General features: G+C 40.6%; 3 protein-coding genes and 1 pseudogene across 3 annotated transcripts; 1 reads left to right on the top strand and 3 right to left on the bottom strand.

The window, feature by feature from the left end:
• Positions 1–5,097: 5,097 nt before the first annotated feature.
• LOC134025196 (trace amine-associated receptor 1-like) lies at positions 5,098–6,994 on the bottom strand. Its single transcript, XM_062468096.1, has 4 exons — positions 6,969–6,994; positions 6,585–6,675; positions 5,808–5,934; positions 5,098–5,735 (listed from the first exon to the last, which is right to left on the bottom strand). Exons 1-4 carry the CDS (start codon positions 6,992–6,994, stop codon positions 5,098–5,100), a joined length of 882 nt encoding a protein of 293 aa, XP_062324080.1.
• Positions 6,995–9,749: 2,755 nt separating this feature from the next.
• LOC134024962 (trace amine-associated receptor 1-like) lies at positions 9,750–11,020 on the top strand. The gene is made up of 2 exons (XM_062467718.1): positions 9,750–9,953; positions 10,178–11,020. The coding sequence occupies exons 1-2, from the start codon at positions 9,750–9,752 to the stop codon at positions 11,018–11,020; spliced, it is 1,047 nt and encodes a 348-aa protein (XP_062323702.1).
• Positions 11,021–12,519: 1,499 nt separating this feature from the next.
• On the bottom strand, positions 12,520–13,961 carry LOC134025195 (trace amine-associated receptor 7d-like; annotated as a pseudogene).
• Positions 13,962–15,140: 1,179 nt separating this feature from the next.
• Positions 15,141–16,354, bottom strand: LOC134025194 (trace amine-associated receptor 1-like). Its single transcript, XM_062468095.1, has 3 exons — positions 16,151–16,354; positions 15,854–15,980; positions 15,141–15,781 (listed from the first exon to the last, which is right to left on the bottom strand). Exons 1-3 carry the CDS (start codon positions 16,352–16,354, stop codon positions 15,141–15,143), a joined length of 972 nt encoding a protein of 323 aa, XP_062324079.1.
• Between the last annotated feature and the right edge of the window lie 1,520 nt (positions 16,355–17,874).

The following is a 17,874-nucleotide window of genomic DNA, read 5'->3' as shown; positions in this document are numbered from 1 at the left end:
AGACTACTGTTTCCGAAAGTAGATGTACTTCCTTAATAATATCATCTTATATTGTACATTACACATCACAATTGTGTGTCATATCACAAAGTAAAATGAGTAAATAGTTATCACCCTGGCCTCTTTGCTTGTGGCGTTTCTACAGCTGCCTTGCAGTAAAGCTATAGTTAGCCTAGCTATCCCCCAAGTTAACAGATGCGAAACGAATGTTCTGCCAAAGGTAGTCACGCGTGTTTTCGTGACGTTAGTGACGTAGTGACGTTAGTAACGTCAGTGACTGTGGCTAGCAAATAAGCCACCGTTAGCTTCACTTTTCGCCACAAAAACTTAACTTCAGCCTAAACCATGCAACGGAACGTAAATTCCAATAGAAGCAACTCAATCGCTACCAAGACGAAACTTTTGACACCTACTTTGTCTATGTAGGCCAAATATTGACTGAGTTTTAGGGGGGCAAAAATAATAATAATAATAATATATATGTGAGAGAACAAAGGTTGTGCTCTCGCCGAAGGCTTGAGCACACCCAATTAAATAAATAAGTACACTAATACGCTTAACATGTATACATTTAATGTCTTGTTTGATGAGTGAATTGTTTATTTATGGTATTAATTAAAGGATCCCTTGGTAAATCAGCCTCTGCCGGGTAGAATGGGACATTTTTGAAAAAAAAAAAAAAGTTAACACCAATATTTTGTTATATATATTCATATTTAGTTATATATATTTAGTTTACTTAAGATCTTAAGATCTTACGATGGTGGACAATGACGGCACCGCACACCTGGCCTTCGTTTTGGCCCGATCCAGGGTAGCTTCGAGACGTTTGCACTCAATGCCCCGGCTGGAGCTGTGTGGTGCACTCACAGGAGCCCAGCTCTCCAAACTCCTTAGTGATGAGCTCACTCTGGAGATTAAGAAGACAGTCATGTGGACAGGCTCTACAACGGTGCTGACCTGGCTGCGATCGGAATCTTGCCGTTTCAAGGTCTTCGTTGGCACTCGTGTAGCTGAGATTCAAGAACTGACTGACCAGCACACATGGCGATATGTCGACTCGGCACAGAACCCAGTCGACAATATCACTCGTGGCAAAGTTCTTCAGGACTTGGTAAGACCCAACAGATGGAGTCAAGGGCCCCCCTTTCTGCTTAGGGATCCTAATCAGTGGCCTGACGATCCTACCAGTGCAGTGGGAGATCCTACAGACGCTACTGAGTTGCGCAATTTAACTTTCTGTGGTGTGTCATCAGTAGCCATAAATCAGTCAGACTCAGACCTACACCAACACAGCACATGGCAGGAACTGCTACAAGCCACTGTCCAGGAGCCACATGGGGCGGCTACAGAGGAGAGCTGCGCTAATGCAGAGGATTACCGCCAGGCTGAGAGACTTCTCCTTAGCAGGGCTCAGTGTGACATCTTCCCTGAAGAACTCCATCTCCTTAAAGCAGGGAAACCCGTTCAACGCAGCAGCCGCCTCCTGAACCTGTCCCCAGAACTGGACGACACTGGAGAGCTCATCAGGGTCGGTGGTCGTCTCCCCCGCCGGTCAGAAGATCTGATCTACACCAGCCTACACCCTGTGGTCCTGGATCCCTCACATCCAGTGACCAGCCTCCTAATAGAGGAATTTGACAGCCGTCTGAGGCACCCAGGACCAGAACGTGTCTTTGCTGAAATCCGATGCATGTACTGGATCTTGCGAGGAAGAGAGGCAGTCCGTCGCTTCCAAAGAAATTGTGCAGAATGCCGCAGTTGGAAAGCTAAGCCAACAGTACCCAGAATGGCTGACTTACCTGTGGCCTGCCTCCGTCTCTTTAAGCCAGTTTTCCATTCAACAGGCGTTGACTGCTTCGGGCCGTTTGTGGTCAAAGTGGGGCAGCGCACAGAAAAGAGGAGGGGAATAATATTTAAATGACTCACTGTCAGGGCTGTACACCTGGACGTCCTGACCTCAATTGACACTACCTCCTTTCTAATGGCCCTGCGTAGGTTTATAGCTAGGAGGGGAACCCCTGCCAAACTTTATTCAGACTAGGGCACCAACTTTAAAGGTGGTGAGAGAGAACTGAGTGAGGCCATCCATCCATCCATCCATCATCTTCCGCTTGTCCGGGGGTCGGGTCGCGGGGGCAGCATCCTAAGCAGGGAGGCCCAGACTTTCCTCTCCCCGGCCACTTCCACCAGCTCTTCCTGGGGGACCCCGAGGCGTTCCCAGGCCAGCCGAGAGACATAGTCCCTCCCGCGTGTCCTGGGTCTTCCCCGGGGCCTCTTCCCAGTGGGACGTGCCCAGAACACCTCACCAGGGAGGCGTCCAGGAGGCATCCTTATCAGATGCCCGAGCCACCTCAACTGGCCCCTCTCGACGCGAAGGAGCAGCGGTTCTACTCTGAGCCCCTCCCGGATGACCGAGCTATCTCACCCTATCTCTAAGGGAGAGCCCGGACACCCTGCGGAGAAAACTCATTTTGGCCGCTTGTATTCGCGATCTCGTTCTTTCGGTCACTACCCACAGTTCGTGACCATAGGTGAGGGTAGGAACGTAGATCGACTGGTAAATAGAGAGCTTCGCCTTTCGACTCAGCTCCTTCTTCACCACAACGGACCGATGCAGAGCCCGCATCACTGCGGACACCGCACCGATCCGCCTGTCGATCTCGCGCTCCATCCTTCCCTCACTCGTGAACAAGACCCCGAGATACTTGAACTCCTCCGCTTGGGACAAGATCTCCTCCCCGACCCGGAGATTGCACTCCACCTTTTTCCGGTCGATAACCATGGCCTCAGATTTGGAGGTGCTGATTCCCATCCCAGCCGCTTCGCATTCGGTTGCGAACCGCTCCAGTGAGAGCTGGAGGTCACGGCCCGATGAAGCCAACAGGACCACATTATCCGCAAAAAGCAGCGACCCGATCCTGACCCTGAGCCCCAGAACTGAACACTAATCTGGGGCAGGATAAGTTAGAGGTTGGGTAGCACCACTGGTCTTCAGGACTTGCCATGACTAAAAACATTAACTACATATACAACAAAACATATTTCTGAACTATGCAGAAATGTAAATGTTGCATTTCTAGTCGTTTTTCAATCCTCTCAATGTAAACTTTAAAACAAAAGCCATACAATACACTCATATGAGACAGTAAGATCAGGAAGATCCGTAAATGGATCTAAAGAGAAAATGAGTCAAGAGTGAAGACAAACAATTACATTTATGTCCTTGATATTCCTCGAGTTACACCCCTCTGCTGTGTTACCCTCCAGTCACAACAGCTCTGAGAAGTTGCATGCGTAATCTGTTAATGCATATGCATGTGTGTGCATGCAGTAAAAGGGAGGAGCATTAATGTTGGACACCTGCTTTTTTCCACATGCATATTATTCTTAGCAAAACATACAGTTGATTACATACAAATTAATAATGGGTTCATCTAGGAAAGAGTAGGGTGGTCAAGTGGTTGTTGTTTTAAACATTACCTAAGCAAGGGCGACACAAATCTTTTTCACCTAATGCCACTTTGAATTGACATTTAGTCATTTAGCAGACGCTCTTATCCAGAGCGACTTACAGTAAGTACAGGGACATTCCCCCGGGGCAAGTAGGGTGAAGTGCCTCGCCCAAGGACACAACGTCAGTTGGCATGACCGGGAATCGAACTGGCAACCTTCGGATTACTAGCCCGATTCCCTCACCGCTCAGCCATCTGACTCCATCTGACATCTTTTGAAACTCAATTTTCCATGTTTCAGTTATGACTTTTTGTCTGTGGGGGGCGACATTTCACTCCTTCCTTGCAATGTATTACAGTAATTTGTCAGATACTTTCATCCAAAGTGACATGAACCTAACCTTTGAACCTTGGACCTTTTGATTTGCACATTTCAAATATTCGTACAGTACAGTTGAACTCTACCTATTCCTAAACTAAGAGCCCAGGTGAATGTGAGGTCCTATACAGGACTGGTGAAGTGGTTCAGGAAGCTCCTAATCCAGTTCTCTGAGTTCTTTGCTGTCCTCTATAATCAATAGTGCTTGTGACGTGAGAAAGAAAGTTATTTGGTATTCTGTGTGATGCTTGCACACTCAAGAATGCACAGAAATGTATCTTCTTTTTTTTCATTTATTTTAAGAAAATCAACTTCAAGCTTTTACTGTAATATTGATGACATCTGCTCTTACTTTTATTGAAAAAGACTGAGGTAATTTACCTCCTTGGAGTGCTAGGAGGTGATGGAGAACAGTGAGGGAGGTTTGGTTCATCACTGTGTATTCATCATGCAATATACATATATAATACACATATACATACAGACATGTAAATAAATGTTTTTGATATACTTACATTTAATTTCAAACATTGGGTTGGGATAAATGACAGGGAAGACATCTCATATTAGGAAAGATATGAACAAGAAGAGGGATATGATCAATCCTGAAAATTCACTCGAAGACCAATTTAGTGTTTGACGATCCTGGCTTAGATATTGAGATATTGATATGATTTAGATTGATATGATTTAGATATTTCGAAAACAGGCCTGCCTATCAATTAGTTTACATAATAATTATTTTAAAAATCAAGTAAATGATTGGGCTGGATTAAAACTTTGGATCCATAGAGGTGTCAAGTGCATACAAATCATTATCTCAGTTGACATGACATCTGGTGAATGTCTATGTGGATTAGAAAATTAGGGTCATCCGACATAAAGGGTTCTGAGTGCTTGTGACTAAAGAACATCAGTTATTTGGTCTTTCGTATGACACCTGCACGTTCATGAATGCCCAGGACTATCACTGCTTCCCTTTAATGAAGTAAGACTGAGGTGATTTACCTCCTCGGAGTGCTAAGATGTGGTGGAGAACAGTGAGAGGTGTTTGATTCATCATTGTGTATTCATCATACAATATATATATATATATATATATATATATATATATATATATACAGTATGACATGTAACTAAATGTTTATGATCATATGTACTTACATTTAATTTCATACATTGGGTTGGGATAAATGAAAGGGAAGACATCTCATATTAGGAAAGATATGAACAAAAAGATTGATATGACAATCCTGATCAAATTCACTCCAAGACCAATTTAGTGTTTGATGATTCTGTCTTAAATATCGAACCGAAAGCAATCATCTTAAATGCTCTCCTGAACCAACTGTAAAAGAAGGCATACACTATAGGATTGAGAGAAGAGTTTGAATAGCCAATTATCGTCGTGCCCATAAGAAGAGAGGGGCTAGAGTCTCCAAGAAGAGGACTGAAGACATTGCAAAGAAAAAAAGGAGTCCAGCAACACAGGAAGACTCCCATAACGATAGCCAGGGTTCTGAAGGCCTTTCTCTCTGACTTGCTGGCCACAGCTCCAGAGTTCTGGTTCTGGAAGGTGGTGCTCTGGATGCTGCGAGCCTGTCTCTGGGCCACCAGGAAGATCTTGAGGTAGATGCAGAGCATGATGAGTGCAGGGAGGTAGAAGGAGAGAGAGGAGGAGACGGAGCTAGAGGTGGCTGTCTGGTATAACACACAGCCCCCCTCACAGACCATATGCTCATAGTAGAACTCCTCTTCACCCAGGATGTTTAGATGCAGGAAGATTATCCCAAAACCCACAAAAACAGACACTCCCCAGATAACCAATATCATAATTAGAGCTGTCTGAACAGTGATGGTCCTCGTGTAGCGTAGAGGATGACACACTGCGTAGTAGCGGTCAATAGAGATGAAACTTAGGTTGATGATGGATGCGGTGACTAGAGTGATGTCAATGCTGGAGTGGATCTTACAGAAGAGGTGCCCCAGGTACCAGCAGTTCTCTATGATGTACACCATGCTGAAAGGGAGGACTAGAACCCCTAACAGCAGGTCAGCTACAGCCAGGGACAGGATGAGGAAGTTTGTTGGGGTGTGGAGCTGCAGGGAGAGACAACTGTGTCAGATACAGTAAAATGACATAATTGAGAAGCAGAGTAAACCTAAAAATGTTAACAATTACCTTAATGTTTGAAGTTCACCAAAATCAGATTTTTTTTATTTTAAATGGATAGTACTTAAATAAACGGAAACTGGATGTGCCGGCATGCCAGGCAACTCCTGAGTACTAATAATACTGACACACTGATTACACAGTAATATCAATATCAGAACACAACAGAGCAGATCAAACACAACACCATCTTCACCAAACCCCCGCCCCACAAAACCACATTTCAGATATTTGCTACTGACAAGTTAGACCAAACAGGTTTTATTTTGTCCAAAAAGATTCCTACTGTGAACTGCAAAAATGGTTTAATTCAATCAAAAGTTTTAAGTTTCATAAACTAATATTTTATTCAATATGTTGTTGAACACATTGAAAGTTTTGTTCACATAATCCAATTTATTACTTTAAACACCGGAGTTCAGAGTGTACACTTGATTTGATTCACAAGGTTATATTTACATTTTCATTAAATGGCCAATTAAGGTCTATGCGATCTTATGGTGAGCTTAATTTGGTTCACCATCGCAAAAGTCTTCAACAGTCAGTAATGAGCCATAAATCAAATATAACTGTGTACCTGTTTAAAGTGGAGGATGGAGACGATAACCAGCATGTTTCCAGCCACGGTGAGCACAACTATGGAGCTGACAAGGAGGTAGAGGATCCCTCTTAAACATGGGGAGAAAACAAGGTCTCTGACACAGGACCCATTGACATGCTCATAACACAGATGCATGGAGTCCACCTTGTCAGAGCTGTTGATACCTGGACCTGGCTCCATGCTGCTGGAATCTGCAGAGTAGAAAGGAAGAAAGGGTGGAAAATTAGACAAGAGTTTACATCTTATTGTGAACACAGTATGGTATAACACTGATCGTTAAAGAACTGAAAGAGATTGTTGTTAAGTACAAGAACAAAACAGTTTTAACATTGAGGTGGTGGTAGGTGTGTGCATGGATACCTGATGCCTTTGTCTGCTGTCACCATCTGAACTGACTGGAGATGAGGTTCATCCTTATGACAATCCTTGATGATTGTAATGATGCTGATGTCATCATCTAGAATTACAATAATGATTGCTAATTATACCGTTGCATAATAAGATATGGAAAACTGCCAAAGCAATGTTAACACACAACATATACCACACTAACTTGAAAACAATGTGTGTGAGGGAACAACCCTAAATATTGTGATGCAGGAGACTGTTTACATTGGCTTCTTATATTTTTATTTGATTTATTTAACCTTTATTTAACCAGGAGAGTCCCATTGAGATTACAATTCTCTTTTTCAAGGGAGACCTGGCCAAGACAGGCAGCAACATAAAAACACATAGTTACGAACTATCGGCCATATACTAGTAGCCTACTAGGCTACAGTACGGCCGCAGCCTGTGAAGCGAGTTGAATAGAAAATGGATGTGAGATGACCGCATCAAAGTTGACATATTCTCCAAACAGTAATTATAATTTGACAGAATGTTTAACAACAATACTAGCCAGCTATCCAGCCATGTCATTGTCCCCAAATCATATCAAGATTTTTACGAACAAAATAATCGGCATGTCGTGTTGGCCGCAGCCTGTCTGAATTGACTAGCGAGGTGAATAGCGAATGGGATGTGAGATTAGCGGTTACGTGACACTGACACAGTAAATTCAGAAAGGTAACATTTTCCAAATAGGTTAAAATAAATATTTAAGTCACTCATTGTTGTAATTACATGTTAGCTTGTTAAAGTCTACAAAATTGTAAACGAAGGCTTTGACTGCGGCCCTGTTGTTATGGTTAGCTAGTTATTTCATACACTTTGTACAGGCTCATACCAAAGAGTATAGTTCTTTGCTCATACTATGTAGCCAACGCAATAATTTCGAATGGTGAAAAGACAGTTTTGCTGGAACTACTTAGTAGGTTTACATTATCATCTGATAATGGACACCCCTGCAGCCAATCAGAATCGAGTATTCACCCAGACATTCACCAGATATAATGACTTAAAATATTTGTCATTGAATCGTTCATTCAGGAGATTCGTTCAAAAATGCTGATTCGTCCATGAAACAAATGAAGCATTTGAGTGAGTAATTGAATCATTCATTCAAACCACGTTTTTTTTATAATTCAGATTATTTTAACATTTTAAATAGACTTCAGAAATTAACATAAATAATGTTATTTTGTTTAGTTGTTTGTTCAGAATTGTGATCTCTATTGTATTCTCAATTTATCCAGAACATACACAGCTTGTGTATGTATCATTTTGTTCTATTTAAAGTCATGTATAGAAGGTAGGGCCCAAAAATAACTCAAGCCTAGGGGCGCCCACCCCCCTAAATCCTGCCCTGTCTGGCAGTGTTGTCAATTGAGAAAGAGTTGGTTGGAGGTGTGGATGATGATGACAATGTGATTTATCCAACTGAAATCAAGATGCCACATCCTGATCCTTCCTTTCCAGAAGAAAATGTATGCGGATGGAAATATATGACATCAATAGGCAGAGACACCAACATATAACAAAGGGGTGGCATGGAGGGGGAAAATACAAAGACAATAGACCAACAATGTTAACGGAAACCATACGAAAGAGAGAGAAACATATATAAAATAGCTCAACACTATTTGAGAATATTTGAATGATCTCATTAACATGCCATTAAAAATTGAAACAGAAAATTAATCTCAAATATCAAATATCAATTTCATACAATGCCTGGTTGGCAAGATAATAAAGTCACAGAAAGACAGACATACACACTGAGATTCCTGGCATTATAGTATGACTAGTCCAGTGCCTATGCCCGGGATGTAGCCGACGATTGAGATGTTAGTTAGTTGATTCATTGACACACAGTCACACACAGAGATTCATGGAATTATGGATAGTGCAGTGCCTGTGCCCGTGATAAAGATGGTGATTAAGATTTAGGTAAGATTACAATTACTTGATTCAGTGACACACTGATACACATACACACAAGTGTATGTGTTAAGTTATAAAAATGTTAGTTATTTTTTGGGGTGATTCCTTAGTTGGAGTTTGTCAACATTTGCATACCACAGGAAGAGTTTTTGCAGTAGTAAACACAATAATTCGCAAACATAATAAAATTAACTGATACATACTGAAAGTAAAGTATACAATTTATTTTGTCCGGATGTTAATTAGCTAGCTAGCATTTCTTAAAGAATTAAAGCTTTTTTAACTTTGTGCGTTGTCAGTACAGAATAATTGCCCTTAGTATGATGAACAGCATGTTATGTGGGTTTTTTTAACTGGTGCTAAAGCAAACCAAACACCATACAGTTGTCCATATCTGGTTGGGCAATAGTAGACGATTCCCACTATCATGATGAGGTCATAGGCGTAATTGTGCATATGTATGAGAATGACCAGAAATGGTCACAGGCTGGGTACATAAGGATGAATCTCAACTTCAGACAATGCAGATGGTGGCAGCAGATAGAGGTGTCAGGCAACCATAGATACACCACCACCACCTACATGACCAACAAGGAGGGAACACAACATGAACAAGTATTATTTTATTTGTTTTGTATTTGAAAGATAGTCTCTTGAAATAGATTGAATTGATAACATCTCAAAGTAATTCTCTTTTGAAAGCTTGTTTTATGTTATTTATTCATAATAAGTATGTCTTCTCTTTCTTCCTTGCTTTTTCCTTCCTCCCCACACCTTTCCCCGGCTTCTCTAATTGTTCCTACAGGTTTCTGCAGTATGGAGCCAGGTCTTAGTATCAACAGCTCTCACATGGTGGACTCCATCCATCTGTGTTATGAGCATGTCAACAAGTCCTGTGTCATGACATACGTCTTATCTCCTGCTGTAAAAGGGGTTGTATACATCATCTTTGGTTCCATCATTTTGCTCACTGTGGCTGGAAACATGCTGGTTATCATCTCCATCCTCCACTTCAAACAGGTATGTTTGGTTTACGCTACATTTCAGACTGTTACATTGATGTAATTGTATTAGGTGAATCAAATCACGCTTATCCTAAATCTCAAGCCTGATTTAAGGCAGGTAAGCTTGATTCTAAGTTTGCACTATTATTACTTAGTGTTATTATACTGGATGCTTAAATTGAGTACATCAAGAGTACTGTACATAGTTTCACAGTGTCTGACTCAGGTGTCTTCCAGCAGCTCCACACTCCCACCAACTTCCTCATCCTGTCTCTGGCTGTAGCTGACCTGCTACTGGGGGTTCTAGTCCTCCCTCCCAGCATGGTGGTCACTGTGGAGAACTGTTGGTACATGGGAGACATCTTCTGTAAGATCCACTCCAGCCTGGCCATGACTTTGGTCACGGCTTCAATCATTAATCTCTGTTTCATTTCTATTGACCGCTACTACGCAGTGTGTCGTCCTCTCCGATACGCAAGGACCATCACTATTCAGTCAACTATGGTCATGGTAATGGTGAGTTGGGGAGTGTCTGCTCTAGTGGGCTTTGGGACAATATTCCTGCAGCTCAACATCCTGGGTGAAGAGGAGTTCTACTACGAGCATGTGGTCTGTGAGGGTGGCTGTGGTGTGGCATACCAGACTGCCACCTCTAGCGCTGTCTCCTCCTCTCTCTCCTTCTACCTCCCTGCACTCATCATGCTCTGCATTTACCTCAAGATCTTCCTGGTGGCCCAGAGACAGGCTCGCAGCATCCAGAGCACCACCTTCCAGAACCAGAACTCTGGAGCTGTGGCCAGCAAGTCAGAGAGAAAGGCCTTCAGAACCCTGGCTATCGTTATGGGAGTATTTTTATGTTGCTGGACTCCTTTTTTTCTTTGCAATGTTTCCGCTCCTTATATCATAGACTCTAATATTCCTCGTTTGATGATAGTAACGTCTTCCATTGGATTCTCAAACTCATTTCTCAATCCCATTGTGTATGCTTTCTTCTACAGTTGGTTCAGGAGGGCATTTCGGACGATTGTCGTCGGTTCCATATTTCAGCCACAATCATCAAACACTAAATTGGTATCAGATTAAATTAAAACGACTAATAATATTTATGGTACTGTCCAGCCTTTTATCAATTTAAATGAGGATTTAATAGAAATACAACAAATACAAAAACCACAAACATACCAGAGAACATATTTGTGTAATTTAAACACGTTTTTTCAAACCTTAAATTGATGTTATTAAACATATAGAACATTAATGTTGTATCCAGTTGTCATAAATTCCAATGATTTTCTCTGTTTAAAGTAGTTGATGAAATGTCAAGAAACCTCCTAATATATAACTTAATTGGGCAGGGAATGTAGGTATAATTTATGAACTATACTGTACAATAAAAAGATTGCACTGTATTGTAATTGTTATTATACAATCATTGTATCCTCTTGTCAGAATAAATGTGTAATCTGTCCTTCAGTGTGACCTTCCCTAACTTGCTAATTATTGACTTCAATGGGCAGAAAGGCAGCATCTGATTAGTGAACTTTTAATGTTTTGTTTTTTTAAGATTTAAAGAATATTGTAACTTGAAATGTTGTAACATGATCTAGTATCCAACTTGGCTACTTACCATCTTAATAAGTTGTGTGTGATAGCAATTGCCTAGCAATGTATGACATTCCCTTGTTGGGAATTCTGAAATATATAGAACATACGGACAGTCTGCACACAACCACTTTAGTATATTAATGTAATTTGATCTGTTCTGGATCATGTGGTGTTTATAACTGAGACATTATCTGAGGTGGCAAATGAGCCTCATACATTTGTTTTCATAACAAGGATCGGCCAGCAAGGTAGACCAGCGGCAGCCACATACCATACACTTCAGGAAATACAGTTTTACCTAAGCCACAACAACATGCTGCCCAAGGTTTGACCCATTTGTGGCAAATACCTGGCTTAAAACTAACAGATATGTCTTTATGATAGTTTCCTACATATTCTATCTGCATTCTACACTACTATCTGTACTATTTTGATATTTAGAAATTATATATAAATGATGGATATGGAATTCCATTCAGGTTACACTTTTGGCTTGTAATTGCTTAAAATATCATTTCTGTCAAAGATATAAAATTCCAAATACCATATTCCATCCTAATTGGTCTAAAGATTATATTGTTGTAGGTCTCACAAATGTTGGTGATCCAGGAGGAGTGTTTGAGTGCTATGTACGTATCATGCACACAGTAAACACAGAGTCAACATCATAGCGGACCACATGGCGGACCACAGCCCTACTGACACTTCTGTTTTGTTAGTTGCCTAAACTGCTATTTTCACAGTTTTTCATTTTTGTCAGCCAACCTGTTATTTCATTAAGTGTAGTGACAGGGAGTGAACACAAACTGGCTTCTGCAGATGTTTTGCCTCACAACATAAATGACCAGATATAAGGTTTTTAATGTTTTTTAAATTAAATAAAAAATCAAAAGATTTTCATGTCCAATGTATTTTTTCATCGTCATGCATGAAATCTTAAAAGGGTGGGAAATTGGGATATTATGAGTCATTATGATTTACTCTGAGACCAACTTAATATTTGATGATTGTGGCTGAAATATCGAACCAAAAACAATAATCTTAAATGCCCTCCTGAACCAACTGTAAAAGAAAGCATATACTATAGGATTAAGAAAGGAGTTTGAATATCCAATTGTAATTGTGATTCGTAGCAAAACAGGAAGGTTAGTGTCTACAATATACGGAATGGACACATTGCAAAGAAAAAAAGAGTCCAGCAACACAGGAAAACTCCCATAATGATAGCCAGGGTTCTGAAGGCCTTTCTCTCTGACTTGCTGGCCACAGCTCCAGAGTTCTGGTTCTGGAAGGTGGTGCTCTGGATGCTGCGAACCTGTCTCTGGGCCACCAGGAAGACAACACATACAGTATGTTTCTGATAACGTTATCAGAAACATATTATTAATGCACCAGATCATAAATGCACCATATATCCAGCAGAATCTCAAACCAAGTAGATTCAATACTGTATTGGAAATGTGGGTAGGTTTACCAGAATGAAAGGCATAGTCTGAACATAAGAACAAATGATTTACAATTCAAACTGAGCAGTTTTTGCATGCAAACTAACCCGTAAATATTTAACCCTTGTACACCAATTGAATACTGCCATAATCTGAATTGGTGAATTAAACTCATCACTTTAAAAAGAGAGGTGAAGAAGTTAACCATAGAAATGAAAATACATATTTATTTAATAGACAGCATATCAATCAACCAAGTGAAGTGACAGTGAATTAGGTGAGATATTTTAAAACTTTGCAAAAACAATCATCCTAAACGTCCTCTTGAACCAAATGTAAAAGAAGGCATACACTATGGGATTAAGAAAGGAGTTTGAATACCCAACAGAAGACATTACTATCATCAAAAGAGGCATGTTAGAGTCCACAATATGAGGAGCAGCAGCTCCAGAGTTCTGGTTTTGGAAGGTGGTGATCTGGATGCTGCGACCAGAGTCATGGACATGCTGTTGTTGATCTTACAGAAAAAGTGCCCCAGGTACCAGCAGTTCTCTATGATGTACACCATGCTGAAAGGGAGGACTAGAACTCCCAGCAGCAGGTCAGCTGCAGCCAGGGACAGGATGAGGAAGTTGGGGGGGGGGGTGTGGAGCTTCTGGGAAACAACAGTAGGTCAGATACTGTGAAACTTTATAATTTGGGTGTACATGACTTAAACATTTAGGGTGAGCTTGATTTTGTTCATAAAAGGAACCAATGCAACAGTCCCCAACAGTTCAACCAGTGACGTAAATCAAATGTACCTGTTTGAAATGGAGGATTGATGCAATAACAAGTATGTTTCCAGTCACAGTGAGCACAACAGTATTGCTTTATATAATGTAGAGCATCCCTTTTACAGCAGGAGAGAAGACGTAGGCTCTGACACAGGTCCTGTTGACATGCTCATAACACAGATGAATGGAGTCCACCATGTCAGAGCTGGGGACACTAGGACCTAGCTGGCTCCATGCTGCTGGAACCTGCAGGAGTTACAAGTGAAGCAGGAAGGGATGAGGGGAGGAGAGGGTAATAAAAAATAAGTTCTGAGTAATAGTTTCCAATATATATGATTTTATTGCTCTGTGCATAAACCCAAGGTACATGTTTTATTTAATAGATACATTTCATTTTAGCTTTCCAATTTGTTTGAGCAGGCTGTCTTTGCTTTCCTTACCTGTTACTTTCCTTACTTGTTATTCATATATGCAGTGGTGTATCTATGGTTACCTGAAGCCTTGGTATGCATCCACCCTCTGAACTGACTGGAGTTGAGGTTCATTCTTAAATAACCACAATCTATGACGATCTCTGAGGATGCTCCTGCTCATGGACTAACATACTGATGAACTCTAGGTAAATGTACATATCATAATGAAAACATTTTGCTGTCTCCCATTCAGATATTGGGAGAGATAGTTCTGAAAATACACAGAATATTTGAAACGCACAAAAACGTTTCAACACAATAAAGCAATACTTCTGGAGGGAAGTGTCAGTCTTTATTATTGCCATTAATAAGAAATGTATTAAATATGATCTCAATTTTGCGATATTGGTAAAGATTTCATTGTTGGTGAATTGGAAATTAAACCATAGCATGCATATTTTGACACTATTACATTGTACATGATGTTTGCAATAATGCGAATATAACTGAATTATTTAATTGTCTGCAGAAAAGGAGACACGCTACCTTTGCTTCCAAGTGTTTCAAAGAAACAATGGTTATAACATGTGTTTTATCTGTCAGCCCTAAAATGTATTAGTCGATTACTGGATCACATTAGAACATGTTCACAGAAACATTAGAAACATGATTACTTTTATTGAACAAATCACAGGCTGCATTTCTCTGTCCCCTGAAGTGAAGCATCAGGGGTATGGATGCTTTTGTAAACAATCAATAATAATTTGAGGTTGTAACAAGTGAATATAATAACTGCTATTGTATCCATGTGATAATCACAACAACACAATGTAAAATTTTTTTTTTTTATATTTCAGAATTTGTACACAAGTATATATATTATTTTACTGTGGTGTATATCCTTTCCATTCAAACATAGGTTATAAATGCAGGACCAAAACAGAGATGTGTCAGTCATGATCATTTACTCTGACATCAATTTATTGTTGGATGATTGTGGCTTAAATATGGAACCAAAAACAATCATCCTAAATGCCTTCCTGAACCAACTGTAAAAGAAGGCATACACTATAGGATTAAGAAAGGAGTTTGAATAGCCAATGCTATTTGTAACTGCCATAATAACAGATAGGTTGGTGTGTACAAGATAAGGAGATGCCACAGTGCAGAGAAAAAGAGGAGTCCAGCAACATAAAAATGCTCCCATAACGATAGCCAGGGTTCTGAAGGCCTTTCTCTCTGATTTGCTGGCCACAGCTCCAGACTTCTGGTTCTGGAAGGTGGTGCTCTGGATGCTGCGAGCCTGTCTCTGGGCCACCAGGAAGATCTTGAGGTTGATGCAGAGCATGATGAGTGCAGGGAGGTAGAAGGAGAGAGAGGAGGAGACAGCGCTAGCAGTGGCAGTCAGGTACACCACACAGCCCCCCTCACAGAGCATATGCTCATAGTAGAACTCCTCTTCACCCAGGATGTTGAGCTCCAGGAAATTTGTCACAAACCCTAGCATATTAGACACTCCCCAGCTCACAATCACCATGATCAGAGATGTCTGAACAGTGATGGTTGTTCTATAGCGCAGAGGATGACACACTGCATAGTAGCGGTCAATAGAGATGAAACTTAGGTTGATGATGGACGCAGTGATCAGAGTCATGGCCAAGCTTACGTGTATCTTACAAAAGAAGTGCCCCAGATACCAGCAGTTCTCCACATTGTAGGCAAAGGCAAAAGGGATGACTAGAACCCCTAACAGCAGGTCAGCTACAGCCAGGGACAGGATGAGGAAGTTGGTGGGAGTGTGGAGCTGATGGGAGACACACCTGGGTCAGACACTGTAAAAACTATAAAGTAATTTATAGTCAGCTACATGTAAAATGTTTTACTCTGGTTTTAGAGTAAGCATGAGTCGTTTCACCTAAAATGACACTAAAAAACAGTCACCTAAGACCACAGATAGTGATTTCAATCACATACCTGTCTGAAGTGGAGGATGGAGACAATAACCAGCATGTTTCCAGCCACTGTGAGCACAACTATGGAGCCGTAGATAATGTACAGGATCCCTTTTACAGTAGGAGAGAAGATGTAGGCTTTGACACAGGACTTGTTGACATTCTCATAACACAGATAAATGGAGTCCACCATGTCAGAGCTGGAAACCTCAGAACCCTGCTCCATAGTTCTAGAATCTGCAGCGTTACCTAGAGAAGGAGGAGAGAAAGAGAGAGAAGGCAAGAACAATAAAAAAAGATACATGTTTCAGCAATAATATTTTGTCTTTTAAAATGTATCTCTAGCCTGTGGAGATTGTCATTGTGATCCTTACCGGTTAGTGATGTAGGCGATGGTGTATCTTATTTAAATCCTTGTTCTGCTGCCTTAATCTGAACTGTCTGGAGCTGAGATTTATCCTTATGTACCCACAGACTATGACGAGCTATGTTGATTACCATGCATCCAACTTGTTCAATTACCATAATGAGAACATTATGCTGTAGCCAATCAGAGACAACTGTGCATTGTTACAGGTTGTCATAGTAAGGCAAAAAACAAATGCATCTTAACTAAATGTGCAGGGACAAATATACAGTATATATTTTTACAATTTATGTTATGAGGTGTATAATTTGTAGGAGCCAGTTCGTGTTAACTACCCACATACAGTGCATTCCATGTTTAGGTAAATTCTTTTAAATATTTTTTCCTTTTTACCCCACAGTTTTATATTTGAAATCAAACTATTATTAAGTAGTTTAAGTGCACATTCTCAGGTTATATTAAAGGGTATATTCATAACTTTTTGTCTCAACAAGTGGAAATTACAACACATTTCATACTGCCTGTTCGTATTGTAACTCGGTGTGAAAGTGGTCAGGCAACTACATGTGTGCAATCCTGTATGTGTATTTTGACACAATGAGGTTAGAACATGACTTTCCTGTAGGATAGCTGGGTTCAGCTTATGGGTGAGGCAGTGAAAGAAAGTATGTGGTGAAATATTTCAGAAAGTGAATTTAGTGGTAGAATATTGACCATAAGTGAATTAAAAGCCTAAGGCATAAGTTCCTGTGTATTTAAAGACAAAGAAGTAAGCACATAGTGACAGTTAATGTATGTAATGTAAATGAGAACATATTTAAGTAGTTATTTGGTATGTTGTCATATCAAAGTTTATTCCCTTTCCTGATTGTTTTTTTTTTTTAACTTTTTCTGGTAAATAGGTGCTGCGCATGATGTATCCATGTCAGAATGATGGGGTGCTGGTTGTTGCGTGAGATATCTCCTAGGCCTTTGCGTGGAGCTTGTGTGTTTTCTCCGTGGTCACAAGAGTTTCATTGGGCAATGATCTACAATCAAAAACATGCAGAACAGATTTCTCTCCTGCCCATGGTGCTTGTCAAGCAGGCGGTGAGCACTTGAACTTGGTCCCCAGTTGACTTGATGTGGCTGATCACTGCTCTTAGCTGCCCTTGGAGAATGGACAACAGGATGGGAAAATGCAGAGAACACATGTCTACCCTCCATGTGTGTGAACTATTAACGGATAGAGAATTGTTTTCACTTTCTGTAAGAAGAGAACATGTATGGAACTTAATCGTGTCACAATTGTGCAGAAGTTCATAAATGACTTGAGTATAATTTGTTGTACTGTGTTAGATTTATCTTTAACTTATCACTTAAGTTATTAAACAGCTGGA

Source organism: Osmerus eperlanus, chromosome 8 (assembly GCF_963692335.1).
Source record: "Osmerus eperlanus chromosome 8, fOsmEpe2.1, whole genome shotgun sequence".
NCBI classification, from domain to species: domain Eukaryota; kingdom Metazoa; phylum Chordata; class Actinopteri; order Osmeriformes; family Osmeridae; genus Osmerus; species Osmerus eperlanus.
Note: the sequence above shows the minus strand (reverse complement) of the source record. Positions and strands in the feature narration are given on the sequence as shown.